Genomic DNA, 16,360 nt, shown 5'->3' with positions numbered 1-16,360 from the left:
GTTTGCCAGACACAATGCAAAGAGTAGGAGGGGTGCTGGAGCTATTATAAAATGTTAAACCACATTTAAGAAACCTATACATTTGTGGGAGGAGAAGCACATCAAAGAATAAATACACAGCATAGCATGTGAAAAGTGTGATGAAAGTGAGAGGTATAAAAACCTACTGGCAACAGAGATAAGAGAATAATTCCCATTGGTGGATTTGAGGGGCGGGGCGTCAGGGAGTGGAGGATTTTTGAAGCTACTCAGAAACTTGCCAGCTCCTGAACAGATGTGGGAGTGGGAGTGGGAGTGAGAACACCAGGTAAAAAGAAAAAAAGGAATAAAGGCAGACAGGCGTGAAGATAAGAAAGGGGAGGAGTTTCATGTTACTACAGTTAAGGGGAGTCTGAAAGGGAAAAAAAAATTTTTTTAAAGAATAAAGATTTTGAAGGTCCATTTTTACTTCTTTAATAAATTTGATTTTATCCTGTTGGCAATGTAATGTTAATGAAGGACCTGATGACCTTAAGGAAAGGAGGGGAAATAGAAAATAAGAAAAGATAACCCTGACAGTAGTAGACAACTTGAGTTGCAAAGGGCTGAGACTGGGTGAAGGGAAAGTTTACTCCCAAAGCTACTGTGCTAGTCAAGGTGAAAATGATCAAAACTTGAGAGTCATTGAGGCACTATCTCCAGTTAAAGTTCAGATACCCAGAGTGGGGCAGATCTATTACTCAAATATCTATCTGTATTCCTAAAGATGAATGCTACAGAGAAATAAGAAAATAAGAAAGAAGATGCCAGATGACTATGATAATTGAAGGAAACAGGAGGGCCAAAGACACTAAGGCATGGATTATTTTGAAATTTTCCCTAAAATCAACTCAGAGCTCATTTTAAAATAAATCTCAGCAATGTACAAGGGAAGTTCCACTTGAAGATGTCAATGTAGGAAGAGGCTGAACTCACCTGCTCTCACAGACATACCAAATCTACACTTGAATATGAAACAATTTCCTCTGAAAAAAAATCCAAGAAATTAAAAATGGCGGAGAGACCCCTAGGCATCAGGTAAGTGAAAGGGGACCACAAAGAAGTGGGTAGCAAAGGCAGAGATACATTTTGCCACAAACTCCATCCCTGGCACAGTGACCCACAATTGGGAACTCAAATCCTGGATCTTCTCCCTGAGCAGTGAGGGTCTGTACCCGACTTTGGGCACCCCAACTATTAAGACTGGCACCTGAGAGACTAGCCCCCAAAACACCTGGCTGTGAAGACCAAAGTGGCTCATGAGACCGACGGGCAGGGCTTGGCAAACGGAGAAAGAGCAGACAAAGGGCTTGAATGCAGATGCGCCCACCCAGGCCCTAGCATGGAAGCAGCCCTGCAGGTGGGCGGCGTCCTCCACGCTCTCCCTCTGCCGTATAGAAGCTGGCAAACACCATCTTTCTCTTTTTTCTTTGTTTTCCTTTATTCTCTTTTTTTTCTTCCCCTTTATTTCCCCGGAGGGCAGCATCTTTGCACTCTCCCTCTGCTTCACTCCAAGCACCAGTAGCTCCTGGAGAGGAGCTGTGTACACATCTGGCGGCCTGATTTTACAGCTGCTTACTCGGTTGTTGGAGCGGCTATGAGGGTCCGCCCCTTGATGGCCTGGCTCTGGAGGCCAGACAGGCTTATGTTCCCAGGTCCCATGGAATCGGAATCCAAGAGATAGTTCTTAGCAGACAACCACTCCCAGGGCACTGCACAGAGCCCAGACGGGAGCACACCCCTGGTCTTTCTGAGGAAGAGGCCTAGTCGCTTGCCCAGGAGCTTTGGCCTGGGGGTAAGGCTTCTGGCTTGGCACACTGCTAGAGACCATGGAAGGGCTCTCAGGGGACAGAGGCCAGGGGACACCATCTCTGCTCCCTCTCCCTGCCTCGTTCCAGCTCACCGGGATCTTCCAGAAAGGAGCCCTTTGCCGAGGGCCCTGATTTTTGCTGCTGCTGCCAGAGGACACCTCTCCATTGCCTGGTTCTGATGGCCTGAGCGGCTTGTGCTCCAGTCCCATAGGACTGTAACCGATGGAGAAAGAGTTCTTAAGCTGCCACCACTCCTAGGGCACAGCCAGAGGCAACAGGCCCAGGAGATCAGTCTTCCTGTGAAAGAGGCCTATTGGCTTATCATCCCAGGGGCAGCCTGAGGGGCATGCTCCTCATGGAACACACCTCTAAGGGCTGACATAAACCTTTCCTGAGACAGCGGAGGGCAGGCGCTACCTTCATGTTCTCGCTCTGCAGTGCTCCGGAGCTCCAGCATCTCTCAGAGCGGGACTCTTCCATGTGTGTGGTACCCCAGTTTGGGTGGCTGCTGTCCAGAGGATGCCTTTTGGGTCCCCTGGGATTGTAACAATGGAGAGACAGTTCTTGGAAGGCTACCACCCCCAGGACACTACCCAGAAAGCAGGATGAAACACCCCCAGCCTTTCTAGGAGAGAGGCCTACTTGCTTGTCCTGGAGTTCCCGCCTTAGGGGAAGGCCTCGGGTTGGAACACACCCAGAGGCTGTGGAAGTGCACTCAGGGAACATAGGTCAGAGAGTCCATCTTTGTACGCTCTCTCTGCTTCGATACAGCTCCCCAGTGTCTCCCAGAAAGGAACGTATATACTCATCTGGATTTTCATACCTGCCACCCAGGGAAAGCCTATAGATCGCCCGGCCTTGGTGGTCAGCAGGACTTATACTTGCTGTCCCATGAACTGTATATATCTGCATACCTTAAAGGCTCCTAGCTAAGGATCTGGCTTCCCATAAGCCTGAATCTAGGTAATGACTGAGATTCCACTGCTGCTTTGGGATACTGACAGGTCTTGGCACACCCTGTATTAAAACTAAAATAGTATACTTGGACAGTTGATAGAAGATGATGCTATCTTATATCCACATATTCTACTATTTTCCTAAATAACCCGTCATGCTTTCTCAAAAAGAATGGATATAGCCCTAACCGGTTTGGCTCAGTGGATAGAGCGTTGGACTGCAGACTGAAAGGTCCCAGGTTCGATTCCGGTCAAGGGCATGTACCTTGGTTGTGGGCACATCCCCACAACGGGTGTGCAGGAGGCAGCTGATCGATGTTTCTCTCTCATCCATGTTTCTAACTCTCTATTCCTCCCCCTTCCTCTTTGTTAAAATAATCAATAAAATATATTAAAATAAATTGATCTACTACTTGGAGAACAGGAACACTAGATTAAACCTCCAGTGTCATTCCACTAAGACTAGATGGTGATGACCATTTATGTTTGGAACAATTGAAGAAGCAGCTCCACATGAGAGCCTGCTTGGCCTCGGATAGGCAGAAAACAGGACCTCTACCACATGAGTTGCTTGGGAGCAGAAAACTAGTCTTATTGCTCCTTCTTAACGCAGAGTATGCCATCTGGCATCTATTGGGATTTAGTAAATAGTTGTTAAGTAACTGAATTAAATCACGAGTGTATAGTTATAAAGTTTTCTCTCAACAGCCCTTTTTGCATCTGACTGTCCATATGAATATGTGAAAACTGTACAACTTAAAACTTCCTACATTTACGCATCCAAATTGTGGTGTAGACGGAAATGGGAATCACTGAAAGCTGGGGGAGAGTGGCCTGGATTCTCCACAGAAGGAAAATACCCACCCCTGTATTGGCTCTGTGCCCTGGAGAACAGACGACCTTGCGTAAACTGAATGAGACACATCAGGCTCACAATAGTGGCTTCCAAAAACCTGCCGTGTGCCAGGCACTTTGCACACACAGTAACTATGAACGGCACAGAAACTGAGGCACAGCTGGCTTGCTCAAGGCCACACACATTTCAAGAGAGAGGCTGAACAGGAATTCCAGCCAGATCGTCTCAATTTCAGTATTCATCCTCTTCCCACTTCACCACAGTAATTTTCAAGAGACGTTAAACATATAATTATATAATAACTAGATCACGATGTTAAAAATATACTCAATGTAAGTAACATTTAATCATGATTACAAATCTCATTAAAATGTAATTCTTTACTTGCACTAACACGACTGCTTTTAGTTCTTTCTTAATTCTTTCAGCTAATCAGTCAATGTTGTTTGAATAGTTAAAATACACTTTTAAAATGTGGAATGATAATGTATTATTGAAGAGTTTAGTGATGTGTTCGCATTAAACAGCAATTTGTAAAAAATAACAACAACAACAACTAATGTTCCACCAGATTTACAAGTGATCTACAAAACTTGCAAATGCTTGTTATGCATACACAGATTAGCATGGCTGCTCTGAGGCAGTATGGTGCACTGTGCCATCAGGCACACACAGCTGTAGCACATCACAGATCTGCTTCAACAGCACTCCTCCGTGTTCAGCTCCGATCTGCATTTAAATTCCTTGCATTAACAGCTGTAATGGAACTGTGCAGAGCCTTAGGCAAATAAACATGATAACCACCGAAGATTTTGACTATAGCCGTGCAGAGTAGTCACATCAAATGCAGAAGACAGAACATTACAGAAAAAAAAAAAAGTGTAGCTGGCAGTCTGGAAGAGTTAAGAAATTCTTGTTGAGACGTTGCATTTGTCAAGTTCTTTCTGCTAGTATTAAACTCAGCACTTTCTAGAAAGTGCTACCCTGACATTGTTCAATGTGGGAACTGTTTCTAAAGTAAATGAAAACGCCTTGTGTGCTACATTTCATCATGATTTCAAGCTCAATACATAGAAAAGATTTTAATATGTACACTAATAAAGAGTCGGCTTTCTACTCCAAATTGTTCTTCTCACAGACTGCACAGACCTCCACCCTCACTCCCTGGCCTCCAGAAGCTGAGAGACATCACACAGACTTAGCAAGGAGCTGGAGGAGGCGTAAGGAGAAGAAAGTGTGAACAAAGACCCGTGAATGACTATCCACCCTTCCTTTCACTTTCCCACTCTGGGGCTATGATTGCACGGCCTGCTTTCAGCATCACAGAAATAATAATGTCGCCGGTAGAAACGGGGTCCTTTCACAGAATCGTGAGGAAAGCATTTCAGGTGAGCCTCATGGGAGGTTGTGTGCAGTGGTAAGGATTACTGAAACTGCAGCAAATGCAAAGGGCCGTCCTGGTTTCAGCTCTTGTCCCTCTGGGGCCAAAGCCCAGCCTTGTCTTCATCAGGCCCAGAAATAGGGCCAGTGTCCAAAAATCCTGTACCATGCCAAGGTAGTCCAGTTTAGTCTCGGTCCCCATCTGGCTACCTTAGTCTGTTCTTGGCTGCACTTCAACACTGCCCAGGCCTGCGCTTGGAGCCCAGCTCCTGGGGGGTCCCAGGCAGCTGCTAGTCCCACATGGCTGTTATGAAGCGAGAATGAGGATGCTAATGCGCAAATGTGAGTGTTACCAGGAGGAGAGCTCCAGAGCTTTGTTAAGCTTGGATTACATGATCTGGGCTTGAGAAAGATCAGGCACTTTTTCAAAATAACCAATCAGTTTTCCAGTCCTTTGCAGGTGTGTGCTCAGCCCTCCCTCTAACCAATCCCTTTCCTAGATCTTTTCTAATCCAACCCTTTTCCCAGGCTAGACACCTCCCCTTTATGGCTGCCACTCTGGCTTCTACTGCGCATGCACTCAGCAGAGAACTTTCCCCTTTCTTGTTTTCTCTCTCCCTCGGAAATCCTGGCTAATGAACAGTCTTGATGGGAGATTCCTTTTGCTTCCTTTCTTTATTAACATCTAGCTACCTCTGCTAACAATAATGGAAGATTTGCTGACAGCAGCAGTGAACTTTGATTCTCAACTCCCTCCCACAAGCCCCTTGGGCATCTAACATGATGATACTTCAGTAATGGTACTGCCCTCTTAGAGAACAGTGCCTGAGCCTCTGATAGTGGGTCCTTTGAGTCCAGAAGGGGTGGAAAACAGCATGCAAAAGATGCCTTTTTTTTAGATATACACTCTGGTGAATTCCCGGTCTAAGTGAACCTCTGTTACCACTAGAAAGTTTCTCATGGAACTGACTCCAAAACTAAATTTGCCTTGTATTATATGAAAAAATATGACATAGATTTACCTTATAACTGTGATTGTTTTATTTTTATGATTCTTGAATTTATTTGATCAGCTTCCATGGAATGCAGACTATTAAAAAATATTATTTTGGAAGCTGTTAGCCTTTGTTAAAGTTTGGCAAAATTATTATATCTAATATTTTTATTAGAATTAGTAAAATCTCTTTAACCAATAGAAACAAATCTTTAATAACATATCTCCCTTCTCCTTTAACTGAATGATTTACATTTTATTTTATTTTATAAGAACAATTCATAACCTGTTGTAATATGTGCTTTAAGCAATTAATTTGCCAAAATATTTTCAGCCTGTCTTCACTGTAAGTAAAAAATAAATTGTCTAACAGTTTCTTTTTTTTAATTTCATTCATATATCACTGAATTCAAAGCACTTGGCCATATGTCAGACTGTGGCAGGTAGGTCATATGAGTAGTTTCATAATATATGAACTATTGGTGCACTTTATACTGCTAACAAATTTATTTGTTGAACTAGAGTTAAATCAACATGGCCATTTGAAATTCACTTTAGTTCAGTAAACAAATCACTGAGCACAAGAAAACAAAACAAAACAAAAAACCCTATTTTAAAATCTGTTTTTCTGCAGCTGCACATTTTAAATTAATCAATATATTTCTTATCAGTTTCCCACTGCTAAAAAATATGAAAAGTTGACTGGCCCCACAATAGCAGATGAACTAAAATAACTGAAAAGCATCAAATATTTTTAATTGGTATACAGGGATCTTTTACACACACATATGCACAAGAACAAACATGCTACTTGTTTAAATGTATATATAAAAAATAAAGTCACACAAATATCTATTTACTTTGAAAATATGATGACACCACTGAACAACTAAATATGAGAGATTTATTTATAATAATCTCCCTCCTAAACTATTTCATGCTATTTTACAGACAACATTCCAGAAATATACATATTGTCTAACTTATTTCTTAATTGCAAATGCAGTCACATGAATCTATGCTAGAACTATAACAAATATGCATATTATTAGTATACCTTGGAATAAAAGAAACATTGATAAATCCTATCAATGAGACAAATTTCACCCTCTTGTCATTTACTGTTAATATATGCATGTTGAGGTGATATTATATTACTACTACAGCAGGTTATAAATCATAGTTTAGATTTCCATGGTTGATGTCTTTGATCTTTATCTTATACAAGGGGCCCGGTGCATGAAGATTTGTGCACAGGGGGTGGGACCCTCAGCCCGACCTGCACCCTCTCCAGTCTGGGAGACCTCAGGGTAGCCCTCTTCAAACCAGGAGTTTCTGTCTTTGCAATCATATGAGCAAATTGTCTGAGACCCCAACCCAGTTTGGTTTGGTGCTCACAGAATAATAGAGGTCTTTTTTTTTTTCTTTGCTCCATTGGTGGAGATTTCCTAGAAGTTGCAGGATATCTTCCCTTTAATTTTTCCTCAACACTCTGACTTTACTTATGTCTCTCACCTTTTCTTTCCCTCCATCCCCCACCCGCAACAGTAACTTGCTCTAGGCTCACTTTGCTCTAGTGTCTAGGAGATCCTGCAACGCATCTGCCACCAGAACTATGATTCCCAGAATTCCTGGTGCTCCCCACACTCTTGGTTTCCGCTTCCAGTACAGGGGCTGCAGAAACCAAAAGGACTGTGAACTCCAGTCACACCCCAGGCCTGGCTGACAGGACCAGACACTCCAGTGGTGTCCCTGGGACCCCCGCTGCTTGGTGCTGGCGCATGCACATGCTGGCCACAGGCTCGAAGTGGGAAGGGTCCCAGGGACGCCCGCTGTGTTGCTCCGGCTACACGGAGGGCGGGCGGGCGTCCAACCCCGCCCCCCGGCTGTTTGGTGTCTGTGTACCATCTTTGTTGGGTTAATTTGCATACTCACTCCTGATTGGCTGTGGGCATCACAGAGGTACAGTCAATTTACATATTTGTCTATAATTAGTATAGATGATTTATATAAGGTTATTTTGATATATATTAGTAATTGTATAAGATAGATGTCTAGATGAACTTCATTTATCAGCCATAGTTTTTATAGAATTACTTCTTTACATCAACAAAACCAATAAATTTTTAATAAAAATACTATACCAAAACATGAGACAAATTCTTCTTCCTCTTTTTGAAGCCAACATTAATGAAGCATGCATAACATTGTTACATAGTTAGAATAAATTATTTTCTAAATCCCTAGTACATGTTTCTATTGTGTGTATCTGTAAGTTTGTGTGTTACTTCAATATATGTATTCAATTCCACCAGCGCTTCGAATAGTATCAAATGCATGCCTTCCTTTTCCATTTAACTGGAAAAACCCAAAGGCTTTAGACATAAGACAGAAAGCAAAAAGGACAAATGTTTTTGTTTGAATTATGATGCCCTTTAAATTATACTGCACAAGTACAAGTAGAAATAGAACAATTCTAACTTTAGAAACTGTAGCATATAAATGTCTCCACTAGGCAAACTGTCAAGACAACCTGGATAGCGTCAGTGAAAGTAGGTCTGTCCTTTCTTGGCTATAAAACTGGAAGGAGAAAATCTTGTTACCAGAGGCCTCTTCAGATAAAAACCAGTTTTTCAGCCAAAGAAACTCTTCTCTCTTCCTCAAAGTGCCTAGTCAGTTAATTTCTAAATGTTATGAGATCTTTTTTTTTTTTTTTCCAAAAGTGAAAACAATTGGCTCTTCTATACTGTTTACCCTTATCCTAGGTCAAATTATTCAAAATTCAAATTTTTAATGAAAAAATAATGAAGATCTAAAACTCTATTCAAAGTATAATAAAGGAAAACAGTCTCCATCAAGATAGTTTATACAAGCATTCATAAAGATATCATTAGTGATTATATAATCTAGAATAAATAGAATTTCCCCAAAAGAATGGCAGAGTCAAATACACCTTCCAAATTTCTATTTAGCCTTTACTAATACATTGGGAATAACCCCATTGACAAAAGTACCCTAAACATTTTCAGCAACACTAAATAATACTATCTCAACCAGTTAAAATTCCGAAAGCACTGGGTTGGTGAATGGCAGTGTGACTCAAAATTCCATTATCATTGCCCAAATTTCAATAACGTCAAAGCATTCACTTTGCCAACCCCAAATACAACAATACAGCTACAAGGTACACTACAGAAAATGAAGAGTTCCCACCAGGTTTTCACAATAGGGAAAAAAGTGCTTCCTTTCTTTTTTTATGTAAACAAAGACAGGAAGAAAATAACCATATTAACTAAAAAGTACTAAAAGACATTTATAAATAATATCACACTCTACATAATATACTAATCTCAAGTTTAAAAATAGTAATATTTCCTCAACAAAATGTCCTTCAGCAAATATCTATCATCCTATTTTTGAAATGTTGTAAAAATTAATTATAACATTTAATTATCACATAACTACCTTCAGTTAATGGGGAGAGACAATTATTAAAACAGAGATATTCATTAACACATTTAGAAACTTCATTAACACATTTAGGTTATTTTATCCGAATATCTAATAATTAATATAGGTGAGGTATGTACTATATACTCTAGTTCAATATACATTCTAATAAGTACCACGCCAAGGTAAAGCAATACGTTTGGAAATGTAAAATGTCAAGTATTTCTGCCACGAATCATATTTGTGTTTTATTATTGTCTTACCTCCATGATTTTGTCATGAATCTCCAAGCCTTCTGCTCTGTCAGCAGGTCCATTTTTCAAAATTTTTGAAACATAAATTCCTTCTCTCGATATTTCTTCTTGACCATTCTATTAAAAATATAACCATTAGCAGTAAGAAAGATGTAAACAAAGTTTTTAGTTGGATCAAGGACAATTTAGTAAATGTCTCACTGCCAACCCTCCTTAACATGCAACTCTTTTTCTTAGCTGGGGATTTGACACTGAATTTTAACTTACTTAACACCAGTCATTCATCAAGATGTCAGCTTTAATGAATGAGTCCAGCACCTCTGGCCAGATTATCTATTTACCTCATGTTTTCAAGTATGCATAAGAAACTATGGGGAAAGGGCATGTACAAGGCGATATCAACAGGCTCCTCCGTATGATTTATAGAGCATCCCATTTCTAAAGAGAGGGTGTATGTAATTTAAAAAGGTTGTAAGTTAAAGAAAACAAGAAGCATATCCAGCCTCACTATATAATTGGTTTGAGAGGTGGTCACAGTCTTCAAAATATAATTTAGCCTCGTGAAGTGATAGATTTGGGGATATAAATCTGAATGTTTCTAGTCACAGGGAAGACTGGGAGCTTGCTGAAGTGTGAAATCCCAAAGGATCAACTCTAAGCTGCAAGAGAACCCATTCAAAGCTAATCGTTACACGTTTCAGGTGTAATGAGCCTAATGATCGAGTAAACCTCAAACATATAGCCAATATGGTACAAGTAGTACATGTCAGCCAGTCCCAGGAAACCAACTACAGTGCAAAACTTATTTAGGGAAAATGCCCAATATCTTACAATAATACATCGTATAATTTTAAATGCCATTTCACTTCATGGCAGGTTAAATAACATTTTTTCTCCTTAATTAGTCTTCCTTAACATGAATTTTAAGAGGGTCTAAAAAATGGCCAATGTCACCTAAATGTCAAACACCTAACTAGCACTCATAACAATATTCCTTAGGGGAAAATGAAACAAAAATGATATGATGAAAAGACGTCTATTTTTTCCATAATAAATGGGCACTGTCCTAGAGACAGAAGCAAAGCAGTCATTAGTTGCTAGGTTTTTCAGATGCTAAACACAAAGAGGAAATATGCCCTTGCCATCCTGACCTAAATAGAGCATATGGCCAACAACTCTAAGACAGTTCCCCTAGACAACATCTGCACTGCAGGATGCAAAAATTTCACGGCAGTTTATTGAGAAAATGAAAGAACATGATTTTTTTTAAAGCTTCACCACCTTTTTCTAGTTATAGAGAAGATTAAGTTGATGTAGTAATTTAAAGGATATGATAGAACTTTGCAACTACAGCACAGTAGACACTAAAAGGATTATAATCCATGCGTTTTGAAAACAGTTGACATCATTGTAGAAAGTATTATTCATTCAATTAAATAAAAGAATTGACTTGGGGAGTCAAAAATATTTCAAACCTGCTCTTGTCCTTTAACATGTCATTTCCTATGTAACTGTGAAAACAATATCCCTTATTTCAAAACTGATTTTAATGGTTCATTCATTCATTCAGCATATATTGCCTGGTTTGTGTAAGCATCTGAAAACTGACCAACTTAACATAACCAATAGGAGGTGCAAGCAGGCAATACAATTGTCTAGTATTATTAAACAGAAATTGCCTATACACATTACTATGAAATAGGTTTATTTAAGAAATTTGCCAGTGGGGCCATACAAGGTAGATAAAATGTGAAATGTACTCTTTTCAAGTAGTAAAGAGAAGGAAGTTTTTAGCTGTTTTGCTTTGCTTTTTTAAAATATATATATATAGGTATGTACAGGAATATTTGCATTAAGGAAACGATTTAATCACAAGCATAATTTTAAAGATCAAACTAGATGCTTTTTGTACTAAAAATCCACAAATTAAAACTAAGTCATTATTTTATAAGCAAATAGTGAGCTATGCATTAACAAGGTGGGTTACCTGATTTGGCCGACCTCCTATAATATTGAATCCCAAAGTGTCATTTTCTCGTTCTAATAGAATGGTGAATGGCTTATGTTCTCCGCCCTGGAAGAAAGGGGATAAAATAGCAAACTCCGTAAAAAAATATATAAAATTAAATAAATTCTAGAGTAAAGCTTTTTTCCCCACTGTAAATAAATTAACATTTGAAAAGGGGAAAACTTACAATTAAGGATGGCTGAATTTGAGAGAAGGTTAATTTATTCCTAAATTCACTTTGAAAGGATGTATTTGAAGGGAACAACCATACATGTGAGAAAAATAACTATTTTCAACTAAATGGCATTGCATTTTTACACATTAAGCAGTCTTTATTCTAATGCATTCATTGTTTAATTCTGACTTCACTGTAATTTAAAACAGAATTCTGGTTTAGCCTTGCAAGTGTTCTTATTCTTTCCCTCTATTACAAAGGAGTAACATAAATTGTTAAAGGATCTGAGAATTACGCTACGTAAAAATTTCACCTCGGAAAGTCTGAAGGAATAGTGAACTATTTATCAATTTCTTTCCACTGTACTGTTTGGGTTATCGTTGTCATGCAGGATATGACAGGTTACAGTAATCCTAATTTTAAATAGTTTTATTATTGGGTTTTGCATAATTCCAGAAGATTAAATAAAATAAAATAAAAAACAGAGGAGAGTTAAACACATAGGAATTACATCTACAACCTGTTTATTAGTAAAGACTATTTTAAAAATAAGATGAAGTAGTGCCAGACTAGAGGAGTTTATTTTGTTTATGGTTATGGATGTTAACTATCCTAAGATATCATATATTTGGCAATGGGCAATTCCTTCAGAATGATAAAATCCCATAAGCATCTTGTACCGCTACTACCATCATCACCCCCTTTTCCCAGGTGCTTTTCCCAGGCAGTGCGCACAGCAGCCCCTACTGGTGGTGGGAAAACATTTCTGAGGAGCACGGAGAAGCCTTCTGATAATGAAGTCTGCACATCATGGGCAGTATTTCCTCACTCCTGAGAACCACAGCTTGACTTTTTGAATGGACTTCCCTGTCATATAATTCTAGCTGTTACTCCTTCCCATCAACTACTGCTTCCCTAGGACCTTGAAACCTGAGCTGGCACTACAAAGCATATTTCTGGCTTCTCTCTAGCTCTTCTCATTTTGTAAATTTATCTGGATATAAATAGGATAGAGAAAGAATAATAGGTAGCATCCAGTCTTTTAATTACGCAGAGTGCTTCCGTTTAGCAGAGTAGAAACATTGTAGCCCTTCACATTTCAATTTTTTTTTTTTAGGTGCAAGAACAGAAGCGTCTTAAGTCCTTGCCTGAGTTGGAGGGAGTCCCAAATGGGAAGCACCCCGGGTTGCCCCTCCCCAAGACACTGAAGAATGGAAACAGCTCCTTGAATGGAGTGCAAGTTCTCCTAAACCCCTGCTCACCATGGCAGCGACCAACAATGTCAAACACTGTGCAGAAGTCCTCCAGCAGAGAAGTGACAGCTTTATAAACAAGGGGTGCTGCAAAGAGGCTTGTTTATTCGGTCTAAAAGCGGGCAGCCCACGAGCACAGAACACAGTTGGGGCCAGCAGCTTCCACAAAGAAGAGAAACAGCCGCTGCAGAGCGGGGAGGAGGGGAGAGGAGGGAGGGCTCCTTTGACCCCAGATGGATGTTGCTGCTCTCAGACTTGGTTCCCCAAGTCACACACACACACACACACACACACACACACACACACACACACACACACGCACACCAGCACCACCACCAATTCTGAAACAAGAAGGCAGGTAAGGGTTATTTAGGGAAGGCAGGGGTGATGCAAAGAACTCTTCAGGTCTAAAAAAAATATCATCTCTTAATCTCTTAACTCTAGATCCCCACATCCCTGACGTTCCCTGTGCTGAGTAGAAGGTGGCTGATATGGGCAGTGTGACAGGGAACCAAGTCATTCGGAGCCCATGGAGGGGGCTAAGCAGGCCTCAGGGATGCTGGTGCAGTGGGAGAGGGAGGCAAGGGTGGCGAGGTCCCTGCCTCCTGGTCTCAGGTAAGGGCCAAAGGTACAAAACAGAGGCAGCGAGGGTGAGGGCAGGAGTCAGAAAGAGGGGGAACAAGGTTTCCGGGTGAGAAAATGAGTTTTCCTAATAACCTCCTTCTTCGTGGAAAAGTTGGCATAGAAACTGTTTAACTCTTTCCAATCCTCATATAAATGGAAAGGGAGCAATCCTTGCTAACTGCAATAGTCAGACATTCGGGAGATGAGTAATAGTATAGTGACCTCGGGCGGGTGGATGCCTCCTACTGCCTGACAAGGAGGGCATCACCTTCCCGGGGAGTCCTGAACTACAGAAAGAGCCTTCCTCTTTCCACCCCAGCGATCATTCCCGGGGCCCCAGCCCTCCGCGCTTACCGGGCCGTGGCCGCCGCCCAGGTCCCTGGCGAAGTTGCGGACGTGAGCCATGTACTGGGCGAACTTCTCCCGGTACCTGCGGGCCGCCAGCTGCACCTCGTCCTGCAGCGCCCAGAGCTGCGCCAGCAGCGCCTGCTCGCGCCGCCTCCAGGCGAGCACTCGCGCCCCGGGCCCCCGCCCGCGCCCGCGGCAGCCGCCCGGCAGCCCCCCGCGCGCGCCCCCGCCCCGGCCGGCCCCGGGCGCCGCTCCGCAGCCCCCCCGCGCGGGCACGTCCTCGCCGCCGCCGCCGCCGCGGCCGACCGGCCCCGAGACGCAGCCCCCGCGGCGGGCAGGGCCGGAGTCACCGCGCTCGGCGTGCGCCTCCAGCTCGTGCCGCCCGACCGAGCGGCCGCAGCCGCGGGCGCGGTGATCACACCGGATGCGCAGCTTGCGGATGAGGCTGCGCAGAGGCAGCACCCGGTACAGCTCGCCGGGCGCCAGGGGCTGGCACTGCAGCGGGCACCGGCGCCGCCGCGCCGCCCAGGGCAGCAGGCAGCTGGCGCAGAAGACGTGCCCGCACGGCGTGCACAGGGGCTCCTCCAGCACCCGGCCGCACAGCTTGCACTCCAAATCCGGGCCCAGGGCTTCGGCGAAGCGCTCCAGGGCAAAGCCCATGGCAGGGATGGGGGGGGGGGGGGCGGTCAGGGGATGCGAATGCGGAGTCCACTTCCTCCGAGCACCCCTGTCTCCCCGGGGCACCCTTGAGACAGCACTCCCGCTGTGGCCCCGGGGGGTGGGCAGGAGGAGAAGGTTGGGGGGTTGTAGTCTCAGAGTTTGGCGTGAAGTTTTCAGGCTCCAGCTAAGTCCCCTGGCTCCGCCGTATTGACGCTAATAGAAGCCACCTCAAGTGATGCCCCCTAGCCCCCTTAGCTAATCTGCAATTTATATTCTTTCAAATTGTGTCCACGGAGGGCCGAGGCCAGCTCTCAATAGCCCTTAGGGAAACGGTGCTCCACTTCGCCTGCACAGTGAACTTCAGGCAGTCTTCCAGCAGAAATAACTTCCAGTTCCACCTGAATACTCGAAGCTCCAGGGAAGCAGAATCTTTGTCCATGAGGTTTGTCCATTCCATCGACTCCTCATCACTCCGCATCAAGTGGATCTGCAATAAATGTGTTTGAATTAGATGCACTCTTGTTCTTTCAAAGCAATCAACTACAAAATCACCAGCTAGGTGTGTCTGCCAGCTTAGGAAAATCACTGCGAGGTATCTCCAGAGCCAGGTTCCTCAAATCACGATCCGGAAGTCAGTGAGATTCCTGAGGCAGGATGATGACTGGCAGCCACCATGGGGAAAAGGCCAGGTGCTCGCCTTAGGAAACCTCTCTCTTAGGGAGAACTTGAACCACCATTCAAGGCCTCCAGCCAGGTGAGGAGGCTGGGATTCTGTTACTGAGCACTCCGACTCCAGGTTCAATCACCACACCATCCGTCTTCTACTTCCGCAGGCATTTACACTGGGGAGGGAATGCGACCTTTTGGGCACTTGGGAAGGTGAGTTAAAGGGAAGGATTATGAAAGAAAGCAGTGAAATCACAAATCAAATCTTACTAGTTGCTTCCCTCTACTTACCCTGTATATGCAGTTTAGGTCCAAAGTGCTTCCACCCCCAGTTTGACTCTTCAGGGTGGGTAGCATGCCAGGCCTTACTGAAAACACGCAGCAAGGAGTGCCTCCAAGCTCTCCTTCCCCAGCTTCCTTCACCATCTTCTGAAACTTAGGAACGCAAAGCAACCCTATCACCTGGATACATACCACTTCCTGCCCTTATGCTGCCGCTACTTCCGCAGGCCTGAGATGGGCTCCCTAAATTAATCAGTGATGATTCCTCATCACCAGCTGAGCGTTTTGCCCAGAAAGCTGTGTCCTCATGGATAGCCCCAGTAGCTATCAGTTGAAACACAGGAACAAGGCTCCAGTCTTTGCCCTTTAAATCCTTGAAGGGAAGAATTAGCAATGGCTAATAATAGAGGCTAATAAGAACCTTCTGGGCCTTCTTTCTGTTTGAAAGGTGAGATTTTATTAGAGTAGTTCAATAGCAGTGGGGATCCTGGATTGACTTGCCAGATATTTGATATGCTTTTAAACTTGTTTCAAAATAAGATGCTATAGTCCACATTTTCTACATATACTAGTAGATCATGATAAAGTAACGTTTGCCACAATGCTGTAAATTTCCCCCTTCCCT

General features: G+C 42.9%; 1 protein-coding gene across 1 annotated transcript in view; it reads right to left on the bottom strand.

Moving 5' to 3' along the window:
- The window catches only part of PDZRN4 (PDZ domain containing ring finger 4), a gene marked incomplete at both ends in the record, with an annotated part of 347,625 nt that extends 332,838 nt beyond the window's left edge, over positions 1 to 14,787 (bottom strand). Inside the window, 3 exons of the mRNA XM_079775777.1 lie at positions 9,729 to 9,836; positions 11,707 to 11,793; positions 14,134 to 14,787. Coding sequence (XP_079631903.1) covers positions 9,729 to 9,836; positions 11,707 to 11,793; positions 14,134 to 14,787 — 849 coding nt within the window. The remainder of the gene's footprint in view (positions 1 to 9,728; positions 9,837 to 11,706; positions 11,794 to 14,133) is intronic.
- Between the last annotated feature and the right edge of the window lie 1,573 nt (positions 14,788 to 16,360).

This window comes from Cnephaeus nilssonii (genome assembly GCF_951640355.1).
Source record: "Cnephaeus nilssonii genome assembly, chromosome: 6".
NCBI lineage: Eukaryota > Metazoa > Chordata > Mammalia > Chiroptera > Vespertilionidae > Cnephaeus > Cnephaeus nilssonii.
Note: the sequence above shows the minus strand (reverse complement) of the source record. Positions and strands in the feature narration are given on the sequence as shown.